Genomic DNA, 27,419 nt, shown 5'->3' on the forward strand with positions numbered 1-27,419 from the left:
GGCCGATGAATGGCTGTCGTGCATATAATAACCGAGCTTGAATGAAATCGGAAGTGCATAATGGCCCATTAGGACAAATACCCGCACCCTCCAACCCCAGCCCTTCCAGCTGCCCGAACAGACCCAGGAGAACCTGCCTACAACTCTCTCTGCTGGCGCACAGTTCTATCTGAGGACACGGGTAAGCAAGGAGGGCCAAGCAGGCTGGGATTCAGCAACTGCCTCTGGAACAGCAACAGAGCTCCACGATTAAAATGGGCCAGCGACGCTTCTCGGTGGGGATAGAGGGGTGTGTGAGGAGGGGAGAAATCTACTTTCAAGGCTATAGGAGCTGCACTGCTGCCTCTGAGGCCTTATTTTCGGGTGACACACGCACGGTGCTCGAAAAGCCATACTGCCCCCACCCCCGTTCACCACTCCAGAGAATCTGGGGACAACATACGAGTCATCAAAAGTGAGCTTGGGTCTCCGGACATTGGTAGTGCTGCTGGAAAGAACGGGCAGGGCGGCCCAGGATGTCATCTCCAGGTGATTGCTGTCCATGAGGCCAGTAGTGATGGTGGAGGTGATGGTGGAAATGGTAGTGGTAGTGGTGGTGGTAGTGGCAGTGGCCGTGGCAGTGGCTGTGACAGTGGCGGTGACAGTGGCAGTAGCAGTGGCAGTGGCAGTGGCAATAGCAGTGTTGGTGACAGTGACGGTGGCAGAGGCTGCCTTTTTTGGAGTGTCTCCCTCCTGGGAAAAAGGAGGACAAAGAATTTCCATTAGGTCCAGATTTTTAGAGCATCTTTTCATAAACGCTTTGCATGTCAAACACACTAGGAAACAAGACGAGAGAGAAGAAAACAATGCACACAGCTGGAGGATACACAGGTGACTCCGCTATATGTCATGAACTCCGGGAATCACCAGCTTTTGTTCTATGATGACACCAAACACCAAGCTAGTCACGTGCTGTGACTACATAGCTCCATCATCCCAGTGACACAGTCACTGGCGAAGGTCTAAATCCAGTTGGGGACGTGGGGGGGAGGGGACGAATGGGAAAGGGAGGGAAGGATAGCGAGAGGGAGAGAGAGGAGAGAGAGAGAGAGAGAGATTATCACCCTGACGTGTATATTTTTGATAAGGGAACCGGCCGCGGCTGGGGCTGCCTTTCCGTTCACGCGAGGCCTTGAGTGCTTTCCTGCTAGCGATGCCACAGGAGCGCCTCCTCATTTCCAGGCCTTGGGGGAGTGAAAACTCATCTGTACCAGGTCAAAAATCAAAGGAGTCAGAGACTTCTGAGTTCCACCCTGAACTGTCATTGCCATAGAAAGAATGGGATCCAGGTGAATGAAGTAGGTGGGAAGATCTGTAACGATGTGACGCTCCGTGTCACGAGACCACCTGCCGTGTTCACACCGCTGACTCTGCCCCCATGCCCCCCTCTGGCAACTGCGGGACGATCCTGGCTGTTCTACCTCTGACCGCACTTGCCGTGGTGCCACCTGCTCCTTCTCCTCGTCTGAGCTGGGATCCCTCCAAGGCTGGCATCCCCCAACGTTCATTCCTCAGCTCTTCTCTCTTGACCTCGACAGGATTTGCCAGTCTTGTGTGCACTGGCACAGGTCTGACAATAAGCAGGTATAACTCCCCGAGGGAAACCTCCACCTGTAACCCTCTCTCTGATGCTACTGCAGTGATCGCTTCTGGAGAGTTCCACCAAGATGGCCCATCAGCACCTCAACTTGCTCTGAAACCAAACTGACATCCAAACCAGTCCCCTTGCTCTGTGAATGGCAGGACGGTCCCCCCTGTCACCAAGGCCGGTAAGGGCATGGTGGTCATCCCGGGGCCAGGGGCATCAGAAGCCGTGTCCTCCCCGCCTTGCCTTCCATCTGAGCTTCTCTGCTTGAACCAGTTGTAGATATTGAAGTTCTGGAAATGATTTCATTTCAAAACGGGATCATGCTCCTGAAACGTTGAAAACCACTGCTCTACTCCATCCCTTATTTCTCCTTCTCCATCACCCCCGTCCAATCCACTACAAAGTCCTGTTCACTCCATCCCCCCAGTGTCTCACAACCTGTCCCTTCCTCCTCTGAAGCCTCAAAGTGCAGGCTCTCGTGGCTTCAGCCAGAGTCGATCACACAGCCTCCTGGCCGAACGCCCGACCTCTGAGCTAGCTTTTCCAATCACCCTCCATCTGCCGCCTGCCAGCCGGAGCTCCCTGCATTTCACTGCCTTGCGGCTGAGTGCAAAGCCCAGGCTGAGCTCCTCTGCTGGTGTGTAAGGCCCTTCCTGACCTGGCTTCACCCTTCCCGACTCCCTCCGATGAACCTGCCACCAAACTGAACTCATCAGGCTTTCTCCACTTTCCTGCTTTGGGTCCTTCGCAGTCTTAGGGTTGAGAAAGCCTCCTCTTCGTTACTTTTTTCACCTTGCGATAATGTACTGTCTTTTTTCAGCGCTTAAACTGAGGGAAAATACACAAGACACCCACATTTACCACCTCAACCATTTTTAAACGCCCAGTGCGCTCGTGTTAAGCACATTTACATCATCGTGCAACCGACCTCCAGGGCTCTTCGAACTTGCAAAGCTGAAACTCTGTGCCCATTAGACCATAACTCTCCATCCCCTTACTACCCCCAGCCCCTGGCCATCACCCTTCTAGTTTCTGTCTTTGCAAATCTGACTCCTCGAGGTACCACGTGTAAGTGGAATCATACACTCTTTGTCTGTTTGGGCCTGGCCGATCTCATTTAGCACAATGTCCTCAAGGTTCACCCAAGTTGTAGCACGTGGCAGAATTTCCTTCCTTTTGAAGACTGGATAATATTCCACTGTGTGTAGAGACCACACTCCTGTTTAATCATTTCCCCTCATTACTAAACCCTACTTAACACTCTCAGCTCAACCCAGCTCAACAAATGCCTTCCCAGGAAAACTGCCTCATGTATATGGCCAGAAGTGCTTTAAACCTTTTTGGTCCCTTTAGAGATGGGAAGGGTGTGTCTCAAGCCCTCCCCTAAGACACCAATCAGCAGCTATTTCGTATCCCAGTTTATCGAGCACATGTCTCATTGCTCACCTTAGACTGGGAGCCCTTTAGGCGCTGGGGCCGTCTCTGATTTATTACATTCCCACCCCAGCCCCGTCCCGCTACCCCACCGCCCAGTGCACTCAGTGATTTGCTGAACACAGGCCTGCCTGCCTTAATCAAAAGGGTCACTTTAGAGCGAAAAGTCAAATGTGAACATTTCTTATATCCATGAAAGTCTTATCTTTTCCACTTCATCCTGGACCTTCCGATTATCAAAACTTCTTACCATCAAGAGCTCATTGCGATAACTGTGCTGAGAGACTGCACATCTAAAAATGGTTACGGTGGATACGTAGGAAAGCATTTAAAGTTCATCACGGATTCTATTCAACCCAAACACATAAAAAAACTCAGAGGCTTCTGAACTCGAACTCCTAAGCCAGCTCCACGCTTCTACCACCAAAGCCAGATGACCCAGACCAAACAGCTGAGTCGGCCCCAGAGAGAGCCACGTGTCTCTACGGCCAAGATAGGTGACGAGAACCCTGAAACACCATGTCCACCACGCACACGGAGGTGATGTCGGTCCTGGCACATCTGACTGGAAACGGCTGCGTTCAGCCATGACCATGTAAGTCATATAAACACGTCCTCTGTTGACCCTCACTCATCCATTGAGTCAATAAACAGGACTTCGTGCGTACATGGGACAGAGAAGACTCTGAGAGCAGAAAATGGAAAACGTTTTTGGAGCTGGAAGAACCTGTATAGATCATCTAGTCAAATTTACTCATTTCATGGACCCAAAGAGGTTTCATAATTTGCCCAAGGTCACAGAACAGATTTGTTGCCGTGTTAGCACTATGTGTCAAGCAAGTCTCTTAACTTCCACAAAGTCTCTCAGATTTCAAGCCATTAATAGAAAAAACTAATGGCCAAAGAAGACGCAACAGGTACTCAATCCATCATGGGGACCCCGGTGATTTCCTTAAGAAAAAAATGCCCTTGCAGGATCCTCTTATTATCACTGTCATAATAACATCTCTATTAAGCTTCTAATTATATGTGACCATGTACTAGGCACTATATGAAGAGAACTGCCTAGATATGGCGCATGCCCTCCAAAAGCTTGCGGTAGGAGAAAGCCTCCATTGGAGTTTATGACATTAATTACATTCAGTATGAAAAATAGGATTGATAGTGTAATTACTGTTTAGAATAGACTGTTTCATTCCTAACATTATAAGTCAGCATCTTTAAACATGAATGCAAATATAATGTGGGCACACACACATACAAATTTCATTTGGAAAATGACAACTTTGTAATAGAGCAATTTCTTTATGTCACCAATAAAATTTACCTAGATATGTATGTCATCTAGTCATCTCAGATGACGGAGGGCTTTAAATTGTGGTCCTTAAAGCTCAGAGGCCTCGTGGCTTTTCACGAAGTGTTAAATGGGCGCTTTTGGTTCAGGGGCCACCAGGTTGGCGCTAGACATTTGAAGACTCATTGATTTTCATGCATTTGCTTTTTATACTACACTTAAAGGAGATCAGATGCACATGGGTGCCGTATCTCCACATACGTGCATTTACCCAAAAAGGCAGGTACATTTGCCATTAACATTCACTAGCGACACTATCGCTCATGGTTTTCACGGTTCAGGTACCCATACCTGGGGCAGATAAAAAGACATTGTGTATAGATGAGAAAAGTGAAACAACTTCGCAATTATTTATGCTAATCGAGCAGCAGTGCAGAAAATCGAAAGGATGGGATAATCCTTGAGTTTGGCTTAGAGAACCACAATTGTGTGATTTTAGCAACAGATTCACCTTTGAAACTCCATCCTTTTGAGTCACTATTTTAAAACACAATTCACACCTGCTAAGCCGCGTGGTGGAAAGATGTAACTTGGAGTCCCGGCCCCAGTTCCATGACCTTGGGCAATTCCGTCCATTTGTTCTGTCCCTTTCGGTAAATGATCAGTGCCTCCCATGTGCCAGATGCTGTGGACAGTATTGTGGAAGTGTCCCCCGCCCCCAAGATCTGAAGGGATTGGACCAAAGGACGTCCAAGGCCCTGAATGCCTGCATAATAATCTGTTTGGAGAAGTAAGACTGGAATGAAAAATTCATCTTGAGTTCAGTTAGATAAGCTGGGTCAACTTGTTTCCACCTGACACTGATAAGATTTCTTCTAAGATACTTACATTTACAGGTATCCCTTTGAAAGTAGCACAGAATTTGCCTTCACTCCTCTTAGGTTTGGTCGAGGTGATCTGTCCAATCATAGGGATGGTCTTGTCTTGACTGAAGGGACCGCTATTGCCGCTGATATTCCTGCGGCGCGGAGGATCCTCTGGCAGTGGGGAAAGTGGAGGGGGAAACAGCTTTTCTTCTTTTCTTCTGTTTGCTCTCCTGGATGAATTATTTCTGTGTAAACAAAAAGTATGGGGTGTCAGAAAATTTTGTCTCTCTTTATTCTGAGCTGTCCCATGATGCTGATACTTTCAGCTAAAGTAATATGTTGGCTGATGGACCTTCACTTGTGGTGAAGAGTATACATAAAAACATAGAGACACAGATATCTACAGAGAGGGAGCCCTCCCTATAGACTGAGTTATAGATAAATGCAGCCATATGTATCTAAGAATAAACACGGGTCTTTGAAACAGAACTCCATGATAAATGGAAATGTCTAATGGAATGTTGCCCCAGTGTGATATTTGTAACCTTTTAAGATTACCGTTAAGTAGATTTTTATGGAAAATCCAATGCAGACTTTAATCCCATCATTTTTTAGGCTGGTTCCTACTTATTCTGCCCTACGACTTAACTGCATGGTCACACAACAAACAGTACAATAAACAATTAGTGGAAGGATACTTTCCTAAGAAATACTATGCTTATACATTACACAGAAATAAATAACGCACTAAATACTTTTGGGTTACATTGCAAATTGTATGTTCCAACTGTTCTACCCAAGGCATAATGAGCCCCTGACCTTAAGCTGTTATACTGAAGTACTGATGTACTCCGGTTTACAAAAGTCCATTTGAAAAATATTTTGTCATCTTTCCATAAGACATCTACAGTCCTAGAAGCGCTCCTGTGCTTTCAAACTGATTTATCTGCCCGTTAAGTGGGCATCATCAAATAGGCTGAGACTTCAAATAAAACAGAACAACTAAAACCTTATGCTAGCTGCTTAACATGGTAATTGGGCCATGGATTTTTATTTTAGTTACTGTCTTAGACTAATCAATGAAGATTACTTGAATTTTCATCTTTTCTTAGACAACTAATATTGTACCGTGCAGCCATTTACTTTTCATGATTATTGACTACAATTTTCAACAGCAAATTAAGTCAACAAGAATTTATGTTTTCCTCTTGGTCAATTTCAGTCAGTGTCTAGAAATATAGATTTACAATATCTCAAAGCAACAAATCAAAGATGAACAAGCACTCAAGTGGTTTGATTTCCTGAAATGGTAGCAGTCAATGCAGTCCCGTCGTTCCACTTCTGCCACCCAAATTTGCCATTTGTAACAATATTTGTCATCTTCTGTTTCATAAATGCGGCCCTATGTCAATTTTTGTCAGGCAGCCGGATTTTCAGAAAATTCACTGTTTCTGCCATTACCTTAATGGATTTAAATTAATTACAGGGGCTTCCCTGGTGGTGCAGTGGTTGAGAATCTGCCTGCTAATGCAGGGGACACGGGTTCGAGCCCTGATCTGGGAGGAACCCGCATGCCGCGGAGCAACTGGGCCCGTGAGCCACAACTACTGAGCCTGCGCGTCTGAAGCCTGTGCTCCGCAACAAGAGAGGCCGCGATAGCGAGAGGCGCGCGCACCGCGATGAAGAGTGGCCCCCGCTCGCCACAACTAGAGAAAGCCCTCGCACAGAAACGAAGACCCAACATGGCCAAAAATAAAATTAATTAATTTTAAAAAAGACAAAAGAAAAAAAACTAATTACAAAATATTTGCCAATGGATTTTTAAAATTGCTTGGGCATGAAGAGTCGTTTTGAGATAGTGGTGATGCCTGATGAAAATAATGGTGAAAACAAGGAGTAGGATGCACGCCCACGAGGAGGCTCCACCAGCATCAGCCCATGCTGAGTGTAATCACTACAGAGGAATCGGACTTTGGGGAATTTACATAGAAAGGAGTCAAGCATTGCTGTGGCATCTACGGGAGTGACTGGGTTCCTTACCTATGACCACTCCTGCACTACCTGAGCTGCCGGAGAAGAGGGTGGGCTGCGAGGGGAAGAGCTGTTCCCTAGAGGCAGTCCATTTGCCATTGGCAACTATCGTTGTGCTAGGCCTCCCCATCTGCCATTGTACACGGTACATCGTTCCCACTACAGTACATTCAGTGCAATGGGCACAGTCATCTGGCCCCCTTTCCGTCTGTATGATAGCGACCTGGAACCATGTGGCCTTTAACGACTTCCTGGGTGAAGACACCCCGGGAGCATTTTCTAGAGACCACTCTGTCACCATTTTGGCTTCTTACTATAAGGGCACCGCTTGTATAGCCTCTGGCTCTTGTATAGGAGGACAGCAAACAAGAGAGTCCCCCATTTAATGCCTCAGAGGCCCTTCTGATGGTTCAAGCCCCAAAGAAGGGGCAGGGAACTCATCAGGGCCCTTCTGGTGGACGATGGGAAACTCCAGCTGTCATAGGCTGGTGTGGCATCCTTTGCTAGGTTTAGAGTATTCATTGAGAAAAGTGAATGTTATCTTATAGAAATTTCCAAGGATTTAGTCTGAAGGGTCAACAAAGCACAAAGGAGCAGACAAAGCTTGAGGAGAGGGCTTCCAGGAGAAGACCTCCGAGAGGTCTGTCCTGCTCCTTCTCCCTCAACTCCCGAGATATTCCCGGAGACATGGATTTGCCGGACAAGTGTTAAGAACCCGATCCAGGCCCTTCCTGAATGATAAATGCTACTAGGTAAACACTGCTCTGCGAACTACTACAAAAGCAGAAAGATGGTAAGGACTGTGAGGTAAAACACCATTTTATGAGAACGAATTTGAATTATTAGACATCGATTTAATATTTGATCATCTCTCTTCCATGAAATGGGGACCAGTGACAGATCACTGGGTCGCTGAAGGAGGCTCGCAATGGGGACTGATGGTGTGGCAATGCTTCACAGTTCCCTGGCTCTTCCTTGTGCCCTCAGGTGGCCCGGCCCGAATAGATTGAATCTGGGAACTGGGGCAGTACCGCCACTACAGGGACACCACTTTAGCCCTTCCTCCTTGGAAAGGAGGAGGGCCCTGCAATGACAGTGTTTGACCACTGGGAAAGAAGTCTGTTTCCCCACATTCCTGGCCCACCCTGGGGGAAAAAGGGCTGGTTTGCTCCACTGGAAGAGTTACTAATTCTGAGAACTCCAAGTATGTGAAGGGATATTTCCGATCAAATTATGCCGGGGAACACAGATGCCTGTCACAAAGAGCTTCGGGTCCACAGGGAGACGGGCAGCCTAGGGCCAAATCTCCTTATTATACTGAGCGGATCTAGCGGTCATTGGTCTTTTCCCACCTTTCATCTCTAAACAACAAGGATCCAAACAAGTGTCAGCTGATAACTTATTTCCGACATCTTATCTGTGGCAGATTGATGTCCTATCACTGATGTTAAACAGTAATCTGTGAAATCAATTGTGAGCAGCAGTTATGGCCATATTGCCTCTCTGCTCTGGGCTGCTAATAGGCTCCCAAACTGGTCTTTGATGGAAGTAATCTCTAATTTTGAATGAATTTATGGCAATAATTATCCAGACGGAATGGTTCCAGTAGCTGACACGATTGTTGGGGAAATGATAGGTGTAAGACAGAAGGACTCCATCACAGTGTTTGGTAGGGAAGGCTGGGGTCGTGTGAGTGAGGACGGTACAAGGAGGCCTCCTGCCTGACTCTGGTACCTTCTGCAAAGAGGGAGATGGGAGAAGAGGTACCAGCCGATCGGCATTAACGCGTCCATCCCTAGCCGGCTTTTCCCAGCACAGAGCTGCCTGGGGCTGGGGGGCACTCCCAGACAGCTCATCTCTCTGGCCTCCCCTGGGCCTCTGAGGAGTTCAGCATGGAGCTGCTAGCCCTCAAGCTTCATATTAGCGTTGAGAAATGACACCAAAGAGGAAGCGGCTGCTGAGTCATCCTGTTGAGGCCAAGGGGTTGCTTTCCAGGGAAATCTTTTTATTTATCACCATCAGAGCTGGAAGTTGCCCAGAAGGAGGTGATTTGGCTCAAGGGATAGGCGTCTCTTGATGCTGCCCCTTTTAAACTCATTTACTTCCTCTTACCCTTCACTCAGCGCTAAAAGTTCACTTTCGCCGATTTTTGGTCATCAGTCTGAGTTGGAATAAAGAAATGTTGCTAAAAAGCTCAAGGAGACACCCCAAATCTGGCGGCCTGAGCGCCACCCTTTATCCCACCCTTGTTAGACTGGTGGTCAGAGACTGCTGTCAGGACAGGACTCAGAGACTCCTGTTTCTTACCTAACATTCCTCTGGGACAGGACCCCCTGCCCCCGGGCCAAGGGTTCATTTGGGATTTCTTAAGAGTCTGAACAAGCAAAGTATCATACAGCCCAGGGCAAACTCACTCCTTAGTGCTGGGAGGTTTCTGGGGGGGAGCTGGTGAGATGCAAGGTGGTAGCAGGCAGATGGTGGCCGCCTCCTCCTGGCGCTGCTTCTTCTCAGGGATTTTCTCCGCAACTTCTGTTGGCTTTAACAGGAAGAAAAAATACACACAGTTTGAAATCCATGGCACACGCAGACATTTAAAAACAACGAGCAAGGGAGACAGCTGGCTTCTACTTTAAGTCCTAGACTAGGTAGGGGAGTTAAAAGTGCACCTTTGATCAGACAGAAAAGCGATCAGTCTTGCCTCACCTACTCCAACCAAGAAGCTGGCATCTGAGAGGGTGAAGCTGTGATGTGAGCCTCTGATCGGGTGGCACAGGGATATCATACCGAAAGTGAAGAGAATCTATAGTTTTCAGACACTTCTTCCAGCAACAACGCCTCCACAAATGAGTAGCTTAGAAACTAACACTGCAATTCTAACACGGCATAAATCCCGTCCAAGCACCCTGGGGGGTTAGGGTAACATATAAAGGTCACTTCTACAACCAAAAATATGCAAGGAAGTTAACCATATGCAAGGCACACCTTTGGACCTTCAGGTACTGGTTCCGAAGGTCCACTTTTACTGCTGGTTGTGCTGCTGTCATCACTAAGAGCAGGGAAACAGTCCCTTGTCCTATCAGACTCTTTGGTCCTCCTTTGGACCAGACTTTGGTCCCTAGTTTGGAATACTCTCATTGAATAAGTCGGTGCACAGCTCAGAGATAACACCGTCTGTGAATCTCTAAAGCTGGATGATGACTTAAACCACCCTTGCAGGATTCCCCATGGCAGTCATTCAAAATAATATTACTCAAATATCACCATGAGATGATGTTACACTAAAAGACTACTGTGAGATCCAGAGATGCAACACAACGAACTTCCTGGACACAAACTCACTTCCCCAGATGGACGTGAAATGGAAGAGGCCATGCTGGGTTTCACCTTATGATTATATCTGTAGCCCTGGAATCCAACCCTAATGTCTTGCAGGTGAGGTTTTTACGAGTCAAGCCGACCACACAGGTCAGGGGGCCAAGCAGGCTGGCCAGAACGTGTGTCTAGTAGGAGCCAGGATAATCAACATATAACTGGGTTGCAGGGATGCTGATGTTTGGATGGAGAAATGAACAAGGCCTAGAGGATGCATGTTGACCTTAGGAATCCCTGGTGCCCTGCTGCTGCTGGTGCGGTGGGGGACTACAGAATAATGACCCAGGAATCTGGCTGCCTGGGGAAGGAGCCTCTTCATAGTCTCCATCGCTACACATCACGTGCCATATTGGACGCTCTTGACGTTGGTTGGCAAACCTCGATTAGCCCTAACGCTTCCTCCCTGGTCATGTCAAATACTGCATTCCCCACGGAAAGCATCATTGCCTTCCCCAAAGACTGCAATCCACTGTCACCAGCCTGCTGGAAAAGGAGACTCAAGACCAAAGTAGCTCCCAGACAGCCGCGGCTCCCGATCGCGTGGCAGGCCACACCTGACGGCTTACCTTGTGCTTACGCTTGCCCTTGGGGGCCGCTTTATCCGCAGCAGTGGCGGCAGCTGCCTGCCGCCTGGGCTTTGAGGCTGTCTCCTTGTGGTCCGGCTTGGCCGGCGCCGCCTGCAGTGAGTTGTGGCCAGGCACTCGAGACAGTAGGTCGAGGTCAATCTTCACCCAGAGATTTTTCAGATTCTCGTGATCTCGGAGAGGAGACAGAGGCTCGGTCTGCATGACAGGGATGGGTGAAAAAGTAGGCTCGTCACTGGGGACGGGCGGGTTGCTGCTGCTGAAGGTGCTGAGGGTCAGGCTGGGCCCGCAGGTGTCCTTGGACTTGGCAGTGTTGCCCCCAGGAGCCATGCAAGGAGGCAGGACTTTGATCTGCAGGGTCTCTTCCTGATCTGTGTTGGAATCAGACGTAGACGAGTCGGTTTCAATGAACTCCCGGGACTTCGGCACGATCTTGCCGGGCCCTCGGTACTTCTTCTTCTCGGCGGCCAAGGGGATGCTGGGCCTCGGTTCCTTCCTAGGGACCGGCTTGTGGGCGGCGGCTTTGTTGCGGCCTCTCGGGGGCTCAGGAAGCTCCATGCTTTCCTTTTCTTTGGGAGTGCTGCTGGAGATATTTGGTTTGGGCCAGGTAAATTCCTCAATGCTGGGGTTCTTCTCCACCCTCTTGGGCTGTTTTTTGCCAATTGTCCTTTGAGATGCTGTCTCGAGAGTTGTCGACAATTTATGCTTCAGAGCCTTTGTTTCTGGGATTTTGGGGGTGGGCCGTGGACGGGCTTTCTCCCTGATAAGACTGAGGAGAGGCCTCTCTTTGGGTTCAGCCAGGACCTGGCTGGGGTTTGGCTTCACCTTGACCTGGACTTCCATTGGCTGTATGATTGGAGGAGGTACAGAGATCGTCTCCATGGGTGTTTCATTTTGGCCGCAAATAAACGACTTGTTCTGAGATGTCACTTTGTTAAGCCATTTGTCCAGCTGCCACTTGTTGGTGGAGGGCGGCTCAGGCTGCAGGTTGAGAAACAGTGGCAAGAATGAATTTCACCTTTGGAAGGAAGTCAGGAGGACCCTCAGTGCACTGACTGTTGGGTGATAAAAGCTTGGGCTGTTAAGTGACCATTCACACATTTAGAAACATACATGGACTTCACATTCATCACGTTCCCTAGACGGCTCCAATCTGCTTATTTAAACTAAGTTCCACTGCTCTTCTGAAACTATCCCCTACTTTGGCCAGCAAGGAAGGAATTATTCACAGAGAGTTTTTCCAGAGAGTGGGCAGGGAGGCCTGGGAGGGAATCTGGTTCCCAAAGTCCTTTGGCGGGACTCATTACTCAACCTCTTACCAGGAGGCCGAGGTAGTGATCTCTGGTCCTGAAAAGAAATGTAAGCGTGCCTCAATTGTAATTCTAAAGGAAAGGCTTTCTCTCTGCCAGACTGCCAGGGCCTCCTATACGATGCTGTAATTCACTGCAAAAAGAAGAGGCCTTCTGTATTTTCACTGAAGGATGAAAAGATTTGACTTCCAAAAAAACACTGCACTTTCCTCGGTGTATGGGCAATAACCAATTCACGGGCACACGCATGCAGACATTAGCGTCCGCCGTTAAGCCATGGAAATGATGCGTCAGTTCGGGTGCTTGATTCCCAAGTCTGAATTCTGCCTGTTGAACTAAAAGAGCCATCATTTTTATTAGAACTCCTCTTTTTTGAAAGGCATCAGCTGAGGCTTATGGCGCCAGCCAATAGAGGGTGACAGAATTCAAAAGACTCTGAGTAGCCGTGATTCCAACCTGCACAGAGCAACGGCAGGTAAGTGTCAAGGCAATCGGAGCGGCTGCTACTGTCGGCAGCAGAGCGCGAGGTTAAGGGCCCCAGCTCTGGTAGCACACAGACCCTGGTTTCAGTCCTGCCCGTGAGATCTTGGGAAAGTTCTTTCTTACCCTCTCAGAACCTTATTCTCTCATCTGTAAAATGGGATAATAATAGCAAGGACCCCATAGAGCTGTTATGAGGATGAAAGGAGAGAATCCGAGTCACGAGCTTCTCACGGTGCCCGGCGTGTGATCTACATTCAAGAAGTGTGAGCTATTATGATTAGCGGTAATGTTACTATGACATCTTCTTCTGTTATTCTTTTCTGATTATTGACAAACAGATCCCTCCAGAGCCGTGGAGGGATCTGTTTGCTGTACGAGGTGCAGGCTCAGGGGAACTGAGAGGCTGGTACTCAGAGAGGATGAGAGGGGAAGGACAGGGTTTTTAACTCCAAATTGTAATTCTGGTATTTTGTGGGGCTGTGTGAAATGTTTTCATGAATTACCATCGAGTACACTTGAAGAATATTAATTGAAATTAAAAAAGAAATACCTGTGACCTTTCAACCATCACACTTCTTGGGTCTTACTTGCCGAAGGACTTTCATCACTTCAACCTAGAGGAAGGGGTGGCGTCCCCAGAGCTAGAAGTGGGTCTGGACTGGCTTTGCTGATTCTCTGGAAGGTGAAGTTGCGAGCCCAGTGATTACTAGTCCAGTGTAATAGTAACGGGGAGGCTCAGGGCTCAGAGTGGCTGAGTGAGTCACACAGCGAATCAGTCACACGGCAAAGAAATGTCTGTTAGGGACCACGCGAGTACACGTGTTAGAAGAACAAAATGCTATCGAACACCTGAGTACTTTTCTGACGTGTATACTGTGCTGAAGCCCTCATCGCGCTGGAATACTGTGATTGTTGTATTGTTGTGTGTGTGCAGGTCGGAGGTGCTGCCTCGGGGCAGGTAAGCTGTGGCTGGGGCCCCGGCCCGTCACCCACCTCTGGCGTGGCCACGCGCGGCGCCTCATTGGCTTCACTGTCAGTGGTGCTGCTTTCAGTGTCTGAGTCTGACTCTGAGCTGCTCTCAGAGTCACTGGAGCTGCCGGATCCCCCGCTGGCTGGCGCTGCAGGTGTGGGCTGAGGCGTGGCCAAGAGCGGGCTGAAAGGAAAACGACACCACTTGGTCTCAGACCAGCTGGAAAAGAGCCCAGGTCAGCATACAGGCTGATGATTTGTGAGGGGCAGGTGAGTGGAGCTTGCCATCCCATTTCACAGGAGGCCCCGGGAGTGACCCACAGGTCTGTCAAGGGGCTCTGATCTTAGCTATATGCACAGTACTGTCCTCTCGGCAAGAAGGGGCGAGTTGAATCCTCGCTTTCATCATGGGAGACTGAGGTTCAGAGAAGTGGGAGGGCTTGCCTCAGCCACGTAGCTATCAGTAGATACAGAAGTGGGACTGGGACCGTGGCCTCTCAGGTCCCTCAGGGGGCAGGGCTGTGTAAAGATATTCGCGGCCAGGTGTCCAGCGCCCGGCCCCAAGGTGAGCAGAGTTGACCATGTGAATTAGGGGATGATAGGACGCACTTCTCGGCCTCCTCCAGCAGAATTTCTGTAAACGCTTCTTAGAACCCTTACCAGGAGGTATGATCATAAAGGACCAACCGTCTCTAATGACTGATTTTAAATCTGTAAAGCAAGGCACTGGGAAACGGACACCACTTGCCGCTGTCTTTATTGACAGTCCATACTCTTCCTTACTAATCGTTTGCCCTCTGCGCCCCGTGACGAATCAACCTCAGCTGCCTCTTGGCACTCTGGGGCATGTCATAGCCTTTCTGTCCTTTTGTTCATCATCTCTTTGGACTAGTTTTATTCTGCTTTCACTCCAAAATGGGGCTCTAAATTCGAGGGGGGCGGGGAGGGGTCTTGTCCGTTCTCTGTCTCATCAGCCCAGGCCCCTCTTTGGAGAGAAGTTTAATCACGGACAGGGATGAGCTGGGGGCCAGAGCATACTCGCTGCTGGGCTGGGCTGGTCCTCCTATCCGCCTGGCTGGCCGTCCAAACCTCACTGCCTCTCAGACTCCCAGCTCCTTGCCCAGCTCTCCCTGGAAAACCCAGTCCTGGCCCTGGAGGGCACCTGGTCCTGTGGCTCCACCTTCAAACTGGATAGAGAGGGACTCTAAGGCCCCCCTCTGCCAGAGACCATTATTCCTCGCCTGCCCCAACCCCGCACCCTCACTGGAGCCTAGCTCTCAACATTACAGCTCTTGCCCGCTGAGCCGGAGCCATGCTCGGCTGCTGCCTGGGAAGGCCTAGGATCCCCAACCAGCATGGGTGTCTCATCCGTCACCATCCAATGCGTACAGACTTTGCATTACGTGTGCCTCGCGTCCCTGAAGACGGCCCCTTTAATCTCCCAGGTAGCTCTTTTCTTTCATATAGCCGAAGCTCATTTAAAAATGCTATCTGCTAAATAAATGCTATCTGCAAGTTCATTCGTCTGCCAAATACACCAAGAGATTAGGGGAAGCAGAAGAAATAGGGGACTCTATCCCCTGGGAAAGTGTGTGTGTGTGTGTGTGTGTGTGTGTGTGTGTGTGTGTGTGAGAGAGAGAGGGAGAGAGAGAGAGAGTGGAGCCAGGGCTCTACATGCGCTCAGTGCGCTTCGTTCCCTGCATTCCTTTTTAGTATTTATGCATAAAGTACCCTTGCATATTTATGCAAAGTACCCTCTAAATCTAATCAATTGTTTTTGTCTTTCGTTACTAAATAAAGACGGAGGGAAAAGCTTTAAGTGCAACTAATCCAGAGGCTGTGCCTGCCTGGCCTCAATTCCCCCCAAGTAAAGTTTCAGACACAGCACAGAGCAGCAGCAATACTCAGACTAGTGCCTGGTGGATTGAGAGACTTAAGATCTAACTTGTACTCCCATGGTTATGACTTTCACGTGAAAAGGCTGTTTCCTACTTTTCTTTCCTATCTATACATTAATTTATGGTTTGTGTGTGTGTGTGTGTCTGTATACAGGTGTCCCTTATCCAAAGCCTTTGGAAGGGAGATGGATTTTGATATTCACATTTTTTTTAATTAAAAAAGCAATATGGTAGCTATACCACATCTATAATACTCCCCAGTGGGATCTGGGAAGCACCCTTTAATAAAACTCATTCATACTACTGCAGTTAACAGTCACAATGAGAAAAATAAAGACTTGAAATTATTACGTGCACATCAGTTTAGGTCAGGTTTTGTCATCAAATGAGTCTGTCTGAAAATAAGAGTTCTCAAAACTTTTTGAATTTCAGAATTGTGATTAAGAGATTGTAGATGTGGACAGAAACCACATATGAAAAATTGACCGTAAATATATGTATAGACGCAGATACGAAATAAAGATGATTTGAAACCTAAGAGTGGCCTTCACTGAGATCCAGTGAAATGAGAACTGAAATTATCTTCCCTAAGTCTTCCTACAGCTAAACCTATTGCTGTGTTCTCGGGAAGGATCTCACGGCCAGTCAACGTTGACAGTGACCACTTAGGGGAAACAAGTATAGAAAGAACAGGGAGAGGTACGTCAGCTTTTCATGCTCACACTGATGGACAGAAATACTTGGGGATGAGCGGGACGGTGGACTTGAATTCAAAGAGGGCCCCGTGAGAACTCAGACGGGGGGTGAAGGACTTCAACATCTTTATGAGAAAGAATTGCTTTCTCAGAGCAGTTGCACAGTTGGAAACAGGGAAGAGCCAGCATTGGTGGGAGGGAAACCCGTTAGCTGTTCAGCTAGTTAAATTCCCACTTCTGCTACATTTATTTTCATATGTCGCTAGTTTATTTTTCAAATGTATATTAAAGTGGCTATGAGGGATGCTAGCCCACGTAATGCTCGATTCCGCCTAGGAGATGAAGGACGGATGTGCAATTTCCACATTCGTCATTCCCCAACTGCATTAGACTTATTTCCCATGCACCATTTGCTTTCATATTTTAATAAATTGCTTTTAAAAAGAATGCTAGTGGTTACAACAGAGATAATAGGTGATACTAAAAACCATTAACATTTAATATATGAAACCACCTACTCCATAGTCTGTAAATATGAAAAGTGTACTCTGTGATTTCATCCCGAATGTAATAAAACTTCTCAAAGGACCTACGTTTGTGAACAACTTCAAAGTGAACTGCTCAACCTTTTCAAAGATCAGATTTTGCCACTGTGCTCATCGGGTGAGCAGTCTGTACTGAGCGGAGCGAAGCCTCATTTTAATCCTAATCCCATTTGGTAGGTCTTCACGGTCACGGGCCAGACTGAGGGCAAAGAAGCTGCCTTAGCAAGTCAATGACCCTCCTGGGGAAATCCAGGGCTAGAGAAGGGGATCAAAGAGCAGGCCAGTGGGAGAGAAGTTTGGGAGGTCTTTACGATGCCTTCTGCAGACAGCATTGGCCCTAGTGTGGAAGCTTGAGAGTACTAGGGGGAAAAGATGGGATTTTTTTCGCGTGTTTTTTTTTTATGGTAAAATTTAAGTTCTTAAATGTTCCATTGCCATATACATAAACCAAAATTAAAATTAATTGCTTAATTATATTCACATAATATGCACCAAAGTATTATGATGATGGTTTTGACTGTCAAACGTTTCTATATTTAATTTCAAATATTCCCATTTTTGAAAGGCGTTTTCTACCTGTGACATAATGATGTGACTCCACACAGTTTGTGGAGTTCCCTCCCCATACAAATTCTGCAGTTGTCTTCTTGCTTGGTTAAGGTTGCATAAGCGCCAGTGCTTTTAGCTGGGACAGAGATTGGATTCTTGTTGGAAGTATAGGTCAGTTCCACGGAATCCTATTTCTGTCTCTGATTCTATTACTTCAAGAATGGGAGTAATCGCGTAAAAGATGGGTTTTAAGAGGTAGTTCAGGCACCTTAATCTCTAGACATGACAGTCTCTCTACGCTTACACCGACCAGGCCTCTTGTGCAGTCAAGGGCTCAATATGTATGTGACACCATTAGATAGACAGTCCGGAAGCCACATGAAAGAACTGGGACTACTTTGCCTAGAGGAGACTCTGGGGCAGGGAGGGGGGCGGTTCATGTGATGACAGCTTCAAAAACCGGAAGCTCTGTCCTATGGGCAAGGGAGTGGGCTACTTCTGAGAGTCTTCCAAGGTAAAACTAGGACCAAGGAATTAGAGATCTAGCCAGGAAAGATCTCACTTCAACATCAGAAAAGACTTAAAAATCTACAGCTGGCCGCACAAAGAAGCCACTGCTTTGTGGGCCAGGGAGCTTGATACCCTTAGGTGACCAGATAGCCGGCAATAAGGATTCCTATTATCGATCCACAGAGGAGTTGGATGATCTTTAAGGTGTCTTCCAGCTCAAAGACTATGATCCTCATGAAATGAAAGTGCACAGGGGATTTTAAGGGAGATGGTTTGGACCTTAGAGAAAATGTGTGAGACCTCTGCCCAATCCAATCTGCTCCTTAAGGCAGGTCTGAAATGACCTACTCTCGGCGGCACAGTCACAGAGCTCTTGTATGAACCTCAGAGGATTACAGCTGCCTTTCTGTACGGCTACTTCATAAATCAGAGTTTTCACTAATTCAGATTAACGGTCTCCGGAAAACCAAACATCTGCATCAGTGCTATCTGACTCGAATCCTAATTTAACTGTAAATTCCTCTCTCAGGAGATAAACAGGGATGATGAATTGGCCATTCTGCTCAATCAAGCTGTGTGGGCATCAGAAAGGAAAGGTTCCAGAAGGGGTAATGACTTTGTAGTGGGAAACATATATGGGAAGGCTTCGACAAGCAAGTCCACAGGGTATTCATCTCGGCAGCATATTTCACAAGGCCCAGACCTTGCCAAAGAGACGTAGCATGAGATGTTTGATGGGGGAGTCTATCAAGGATGTTGTTAAACCCTCGTCTTCAGTTGAGACTTGTACGAATTTCATCAACATGACCCTTTTCCGGTTTTATAGAGATCAAATGTCTGTCTACCAGATAATTTGAAATGCTTCTATACTTGATTCCATCATCAAGTTGTAAAGGGATGGCCCTGGGGCAAAGGAATCAACATTTATAGCTGATTCTTCCTCTCTTCCTCCTTTTCCTCTCTGAACTCTGGGTTCCAAAACTGGAACAATCTATGTGCCTCACCTAGAGGCAGACACTCTGAACCCTGAGCCTTTCCAGCCCGGGGATGGGAGGAATCCATTTTGGTCTGAGTCAGTAGTTTTGAAATCTACCCCAACCCTCCCCCAGAAAATCCATTTAGCCCAACTGGCCAAAAGAAAGTGCAGGCAGAAGCATAATACTTAAGACAGATAAAAACACGGTTGCTCTGGTGGAAACAAGGGATTGGGCAGAATGTAGGGGAGGAAGTCCCCAGCAGCTCTTCCTCCGCCCTGGGATGGCCCCTGAGCACAGTTCGAAAACCAAAGACCGCATATCCCAATATTATCACAAGCAACTCAGAATCAAGTACGTTCTGTGTTAATGCACTGGTGCCACTGACAAGCAGATAGTGAATAGCCATCCGCTTGTAATTCGGGCTACACCCTGGCATGGCTCCGAGGAGATAATCTTTGTCTAATGTGTGTGTACACTGGGATTTTGTCCTTTTGTCTGATTCTGGTGTTTGAAATGGAGTCTGCTCAATTTATTTGCAAAGCATAAGAAGGAGATGCACACCTATCCACTCACATTCATTTTCACGGGCAAGTTACCGTATATGACATAGTTTAATGGGCAAGTTACCGTATATGACATAGTTTAATGGGCAATTACCGTATATGACATAGTTTAAAGCCCTGACTGACTGAAGAGATATGTGGTTGGTGAAATAATGACTCCCCCAAAGACGTCCAAATAGTAATCCCTGGAACCTGTGAACATGGTACCTCATGTGGAAAAACGGGGTTGGCAGATATGAATAAATTCAGGATCTTGAGATGGGGAGATGGTTCTGGATCATCTAGGTGGCCCCAGTGTCATCCCAGGCTCTCTGGGAGCCAGAGCTTGGTGTCAGGGAGGCTCTAGTAGATTACTGCCACAGCAACGGGCAATCGAAGAGGTTATATCTTCCCAAGAAGCTGCAAGTTGACCATTTGGAACTTTCATGAAAACTCGAAATGAACGGCTCGTCACATTTTTAGATCATCAGCAGTTAGTTCTATTTATCCTAACTTACGTGGCATCTTACTTCTTTTCTGAGGCCATAATGTTGAGTGACTTTGGCAATGGCTTGGCTACCCTTTTGGTGGAATGACCAGACCCAGGCCCTTGTCACCTTTTCCTGCCTGTGCCCATTCTCCCATTTTCAGTCTATTTCACATACCGAAACAGCTACATTTCCCCTACTGATTTTAAAGAGGTCGTTTTAGTACAGTGAGAGGAGCATGCTTGGCTACTTTATTTTTGTGTGACCTTAGGCTAAGCACTTAATGGAAGGTTTTCAGTTTCCTCATCTGTAAAATGGGGTAATACATCACATAGGCTTTAAGAGGACTGAGTCAAGAAATAGAGGTGAGAGAACTCTGTTAACCAGTACTTCTCAACTTTAATGTGCTTACGAATCACCTGGAGATATTTGGAACATGCAGATTCTAATTAGGTAGGCCTGGAATGGGTCCTGAGTTCCGCATTCCCAGGCGCTACAGATGCTCCTGGTCAGTGAACCACACTGAGAGGCAAGGCTACAGAGGCTATTCAGATACAGACTGCTGGGAAAAAAATAATAAGTTGGTGAACTGGAAACTAATGCCTAAAACACAGTTTTGAGATCAACTGTGGATTTTACTTTTCCATAATTATTCTGTATTCCTTTAACAACAAAGAAAGTTGACTGCCTTATGTCATTTTGAATCTAACCTGGTCAAGTTGAAGCTTTCTTTGGGCAATTATTCCTGAAGAGGTTTTATCCGATTCCTTCTGATAAGAACCAGCTTCAGCTTACAAGTTTCCTGAGGCTACCTGCCTGCACTGGGAGTTGACTAAACGCGTAATTCTTTCCTCCAAATGTGCCCCATGGATCACTACGAGGGTCTGAGGGAGCGTGCCACCATCACCGCCAAGGGTCAGGGTGGTATTAGACTGTACCCATGGTCATGGCTGGGAGCCTGAGCCTGATTCGTAATGGCTAACTAGAGATGGAGCATGTGAGGTGCGCCAGGAACCAGGTTCAGCACCTTCCCTGAATCTTCTCTTTGAATCCTCACAAGAGTCGCGTAAGGCAGGCACTCTTACTACTCCCATTCTACAGCTGAGAATACCGAGACTTAGCACCGAACAATATCAAGTTGAAAACTAGTTTTAAGGATACTACGGGGCAAACTTCAACATGCAGTTTCAAAGGAATGGAAAAAACCAAGGCATCTGGATCCCGCCTCACTGCAGTATGAAGTGAGGTGGAGCTACGGAGAGTGTCAGCGCGTTGCCAGCAAGCCTGGTCAATGGTGGCTAATGGGCCATTTATGTCTTGAGAACATCACAATTTGCATTAGGGAGAATAAACCGGTATTCAATTTTTTTTCTGGAAATAATTAAAAGCCACAGTGACTTTTCTGCTATCGGTCAGAACTGTTTCAACAAACAGGTGAAAAAAACTATACAGCCAAGCATTTTTGTCCGTTTTGCCTTTAAAGTCTACTTTTTAAAATGGGGGCAAGGGAGAGAATGAAGGTAAGCAAGTGGACAGAACTCCGACTCCCGTGACCCCGTCTCCAGCAAAGCAGGGAATGAACGGTTGGCAGCTCACATTCGTAAGGAACCCAGAGAGGGCCGGATGTCAGGAACCCATAACAAGGTCGAAGCGCTCCCATAAAGAATTCCATCAGTCACCAATCCCAGGGGGAGCAGTGGATGACTCTGACTGGGTGACTTAAACCCAGAGGCTGCTCCCCTGCAGGAATCTTGCCATTGTGTCTATAGGACTGGCCTGGAGATGGAGCCCAACTCCCCGTCAGGAGAGCCCCAGCCATGGGCAGCCTGAGTTCCCCAGGAGAGTACAGAACGGGCTGCTGATAGGCTCAGAGCCGTCGGCACGAGCCTCTGCCTTTTCCCGTGCTGAGGACTTCTTTCTGTCACCCATCATGCTCAGAGCTGCCTCTCGACTGGAAAAGGGGGCATCCCTCTTCCAATCTCTCCCTAGACTACATTTCTTCTTTGCTGTCTCCCAACGCCAATCTCCTTATCAGTAATGTCTGCTCCCCCTCATGTCTGATCTGTTACCTGATGTATCAGAGACACTTGATCTGGAGGGTGAGCTTCTAAGGCCAGAGGCTTTATCAACCACACACACACTCTGTACAATGTTTGGTGCGCTTAAGACACCCTAGAGTAAAGCCATATAGAGGTCTTCTCTGTAAGATCTCTAAGGAGAATTGTCCCCGGGCGCACCCACTGCCTATGGTTCCAACAGGAGATCGTCATCATTGGAGCAACAAGACCAAATACTTTTCAAGTGCAGAGCACTTGATAATGTTCCAGTATTTTCACTCCCATGACCTCACGTGATTGCTACAAGAACACTGGGCGGGGGAGAGATGGAACGGCTATCCTCCCACTTTACCCATGATGCTCCAGGACCTCTTAGCCATGACATGGGGCTGGGCTCTGAGGCAGAGTGAGTGGTGGTGGGTTTCACCAAGCTACTGGGACGCTTTCTTAAACTGCAAGTCCAGCTTGAGGAAAGGAAAAGAATCCAGGATCCACTACAAAATCCACCCTGTAATCATACCAAAAAGCAACAGGAACACAGAATTAATCCCAAATGTTTTCTTCAAGTGACCTAATGAGACGGATTGCAAGAATTCAGTGTTCAAAACACTGAAGGCAATCTGCCCCTTAGGCTAAGAAAAGCCTGTTGCATTTGACTCCTGAGAATGACAAAACTCACGGAGGCTAGAAGAAAAGATTTCCAGTTTACAGCTGATAACTCTTTCCACACAGAGTAGTAGTTTGTAAAGATGAAATAGGGGAAATTTAAATGTCCTTTATGTTTCACATCATTGTGTTTCTTCAAATATTGTATTTGTCTTTAAACAGGTAAGAAACATGGAACTGAATTCAAAAGCTACAGTAAGGGATACAATGAAAAGTACATCTTCTGCCCCTCTACTGTCACGTCACCCAATTTTCCAAAGTTTTCCACTGTTATCAGTTTCTTATGGTTCCTCCAATGGTACTTCATATATTTATGAATATTAATAGGTGTGCTTTTCAATGAAAAGCTTTTAAGTTATAAAAGTAATACCTACAAAATAAAATTCCTGTATATGGGATGACAGGGTATCCAATGGATGGCATTCCAAGTCATATACACAATTTCTAAATTAAAACCTATATAGTTTCCTTACTGAATGTGCCTTCATAATTATGCCTGAAATATAAATAAAAGCATTCGAATACCTAAGCGAATGGCAAAAATTGCACCTTGCAAAACTGCAGTGTCTAACCCTAACACGAGGAAGAGGCAGTAACGTTAGCACAGAGCCATGAGGGGCAGAAGCTGCCCAGACAGCCCTTCTGGGTGAGACCAGATTCCTCATCAAGAAACAGTGGCTGACTGTCCTCCACTGTGACACTTCTTAAAGCCGTGGTCAACACAGGATGGTTTCACTTCCTCACCACTACAGACTTCTATAGGCCCAGTAATCAGGCTTTGTAACTCTTTGGCCTACTGAAACTGCTTTCTTTTTTTTGTGTGTGGTGCGTGCGTGCGTGTGTGTGTGTGTGTGTGTGTGTGTCTTGCAGGTACTTTGTATAATGGGAAGTTTAATGTCAGGAGGTATGTGGTGCAATAGGAAAACCAAGAACAGAAGTCATCGTACATTCAGGCCTCCAGGAACTGGGGTTGTGTGCAAACCAGACCTGAGACCCACGGCAGCAGGACGGACCACTTGTGCTCCAGAAGTGTGACTCGGCTATTCTGCACGTGTTGGTGCCTGACATCACCAACACACTTATTCTTTCTATTATTTTTTCTCTACCTTATAGCTTCTCTTCCCTTATAGTACCTGCTTCCTTCTGACTTTGACCTCATACGGTCCCAACCCCAACTTATTCTTTTCCACCGTTAATCCTTTCTAATTCAGTTTTTTTTATTATGATTTATTTATTTTTCTTATTAGTCATCCATTTTATCCCCATCAGTGTACATATGTCAATCCCAATCTCCCAATTCATCACAGCACCACCGCCCCGCCGCTTTCCCCCCTTGGTGTCCATACGTTTGTGCTCTACATGTGTCTCAATTTCCACCCTGCAAACCGGTTCACGTGTACCATTTCTCTAGGTTCCACATCTATGCGCTAATATACGGTCTTTGTTTTTCTCTCTCTGACTTCCTTCACTCTGTAGGACAGTCTCGAGATCCATCCACGTCTCTACAAATGACCCAATTTCGTGAAACTGCTTTCTTAATTACTACCAACAGCCCCTGTCCTGCCCACTCCCTGTTGCAAATCAGATTCAGTTCTCACTTTCCTCGGCCTCGCTCCGTATTAGATTAGAAGCCTTGAGTTATTTTGTACTTGGCCCCAGTGACCATATACGGCACGAGATCTCTTGGTGTCAGAATTTACCATGACTTCCTTGCGGAGAGATGCAGTTTTTTTCTACAGGATGTTCAGAGATCTTTTTCCATTACCCCTCTACTTTAGGGCCAGTCTTTATTTCCCTCTCTTCCCATGCCTTTGCTTGCCCTGTTTTTTTCAGTCTAGAATGACACTATTTCCTTCTCTTCTGCTTCCTTAAATCTTTATCCTTTAAGCTCAAATTCCCGAGGTCTTCCTCGGGTTCCTCGAAGAACCCGAGGTCTTCGCCATGACTTTAATTCTCCCAGATCCTACGTCCCTGTTCTGATTTCTTTTCACTAACTTCATCACAGTTTATCACTTCATTATTCTCGAATTATGACAGTGTGCTAACCTTCTGCCTGCTCACCTACACTGTAAATTCCTCGATGGCAGGGGCCGGACTCTACCGTCACTTTCTGTATGGCTGGCACGATAACTTGTATATAATCTTCTTGTTACGAAAACACACTCCACATGGCCTCACAATGAACAGAAAATCAGCACAAACAAGGTCACCTGGTAAAGAGCAATACTTAACTATGAAATGTCTATGTACTGCCGACTCTCAACAGAAGTCACACTTGGGCCAGCCTACCCAACCCCCAAACCTCCTGAGTCAGACGTTCATTTGATGCACATAATTAAGCAAATAGGTTGTCTGCTGATGGATGTGTAACCTCTCAACTGGTTGGATGGCTGTTGGCCCATCACAGCGCCTGACTCTTTCTTCAGCTTCAGTTCTACTGACAAAACGTAACATATTTGGATGGACAGTTTTAATGTAATTGGTATTTTGAGCAACAGATGTCCATGGGTCACGGGGTGCAATGTTCATGCATGAACATAAGAAATAAATGGTGTGGCTCTTACTGAAAATGAATGCCATCTATACACAGACTTTCCCATTTTTAATTAAAATGATGATTCCATTATTTCGATTTGTGTGAAACATGAGCTACCCTCGTCATATCATTTTGATACATTAACCAGCCCAGTCTACACTGTGCCTGATATTAACTCCCTTTCTAGTTGATGATTTTTCTAGTAGCATAATTAATTTCCTCATGGAAGAGAAAGTATTCAATCAATTTGGGATTAAATTTGAGGTTGAAGGACTTTCACAAAAGACAGAACTAAATCTCCTAGCCCACATGCATTGCTAATTGTGACACACTCACATTAGGAACAAGAAGGTGTTCCCTTCCCATGATAAATGGGCCTGAAAATCCTCCCCAGCATTTACAATAAATCACAAAGACCATTAATAAACAGGCCAGGCAAGAAAAGACAGATTCTACAAGAATTCACTCCCATTCTTTGCCTAAGACTACCAATGTCATATTTAAAGCTGACATCTTAAGTCTTCTATACAGAAGTCCTCTAAGTCAAAAGCCCAGCTATTTTAAACAGAATTTCCTACACCTGTTATTTTGAATGACAGCAAAGGAAATACTGGATCTCTAATCCTGTAATGCTATCTGCCTGAAAATCTTGCCTTCCAGCTAACAGTCTCCCTTCTCATCAAGGCTAAATGAAAGGAGGTCAAGTGTAAATGAGAGAAGAAGAGGGGACCACACTTTCCTCATACTTGGGGAGCTCCTTTGATCTTGAGCCCAACACGCTTTTGACGTCAAGAGGAAAAGTCTGATCGTGGCCACCGGTAATAAGATAGCTAAGTACAGCCAGCTTCATTCAACATTGACTCCTGTATGTGGAACGGCAGGGCTTACACTCGAATCTAGATTAGTGACAAGAATGGCAATCCCGTATTACAAATGAACACAGAGCCGCTTAAAGGCTGATCTAGAAAGAAATGGAAACAAACTTAGGCATCTCTCCAAGAACTTGCAGGATCTGTGATAATGACAAACAGGCTAGTAATAACAAGGTCAGGGTGTTTGGTTTTGTCATTAAGAGGAGGAATTTGTCATGTGGAGGAATTTGTCATGCAGAGGAATTGGGGATATTTAGAAATTCCAAAGAAGGCAGAATTTAGAATAAAAAGGATTAAACAGACAATTAAAAATACCTTCCGAAGTTAAGCAAATTACATTTGTGGTCATCTGAAAGCCTGGGAATCTGCCTATCCTGAGAGTATGTCAATAGCAACTCGCAGTTATACAGGGTGCCCATCAGCTAAGCCCAAACAAATGTACATCTCAGGAATTACGGTGAAGAAAGGCATTCATAACTTGCGGGTGGGGCGGGGATTTTAAATGTCCCAAACAAGAAAAATACGCTCCCTTGCAAACCACATGAGACGTGTACTGTTAGTGAGATGTGTTTTCTAGCCTGATGTTATCAATGTCGCAAATTCCCATGCACCTTCCACCAGCCTACACTACTCTAGCTTCATAATGACAAGACCGAGGTACATCACTCTGCCGGTTGGAAACTTGGGCAAAAAGTTGGTGGGGAAGTATTTTCCAGAAAGGTTACACGCTGAAAATGTTCCCTTTGAGTACAATTATATTTCACTACGTATTTCAGACAACTATGCCTAAATTCAAGGTATCTGAATGATAGAGAACGCGTGGGTCCATGTGTGAGTGCGTGTACATGCCTGTGAGTGTACGTATGTGCACGTGCGTGTGACTGAGTGGATGCATCTATTGGCTAAAATCCAAGATGGCTAATACCAAGAGAGGTAAAATAATTTCAGCATCAATTAAGAGAGTTGCCTAAGAAGTAAAACACTATTGAGAGAAGTACCATCCCTCAAATGAGGTGCACAATATTGATTTTAAATTTTAAAAATAATGTTGCTACTAGCTGGCTAAGAACAGAAATGTTGACTTCAGTGGTACACGTTGGACATTAAGTCATTG

At 46.5% G+C, this 27,419-nt stretch overlaps 1 protein-coding gene across 2 annotated transcripts in view; it reads right to left on the reverse strand.

Annotated features, from left to right (window-relative positions):
• Window positions 1-27,419, reverse strand: part of AFF2 (ALF transcription elongation factor 2) — a 489,926-nt gene that overhangs the window by 26,381 nt on the left and 436,126 nt on the right. For both annotated transcript variants that reach the window (XM_067722201.1, XM_067722200.1), the window contains 5 exons: window positions 13,995-14,154; window positions 11,191-12,189; window positions 9,667-9,788; window positions 5,244-5,466; window positions 443-732 (listed from right to left, as the gene is read on the reverse strand). In XM_067722201.1, coding sequence (XP_067578302.1) covers window positions 443-732; window positions 5,244-5,466; window positions 9,667-9,788; window positions 11,191-12,189; window positions 13,995-14,154 — 1,794 coding nt within the window. The remainder of the gene's footprint in view (window positions 1-442; window positions 733-5,243; window positions 5,467-9,666; window positions 9,789-11,190; window positions 12,190-13,994; window positions 14,155-27,419) is intronic.

The sequence above is a fragment of the Pseudorca crassidens genome, chromosome X (assembly GCF_039906515.1).
Source record: "Pseudorca crassidens isolate mPseCra1 chromosome X, mPseCra1.hap1, whole genome shotgun sequence".
Classification (NCBI taxonomy): Eukaryota; Metazoa; Chordata; class Mammalia; order Artiodactyla; family Delphinidae; genus Pseudorca; species Pseudorca crassidens.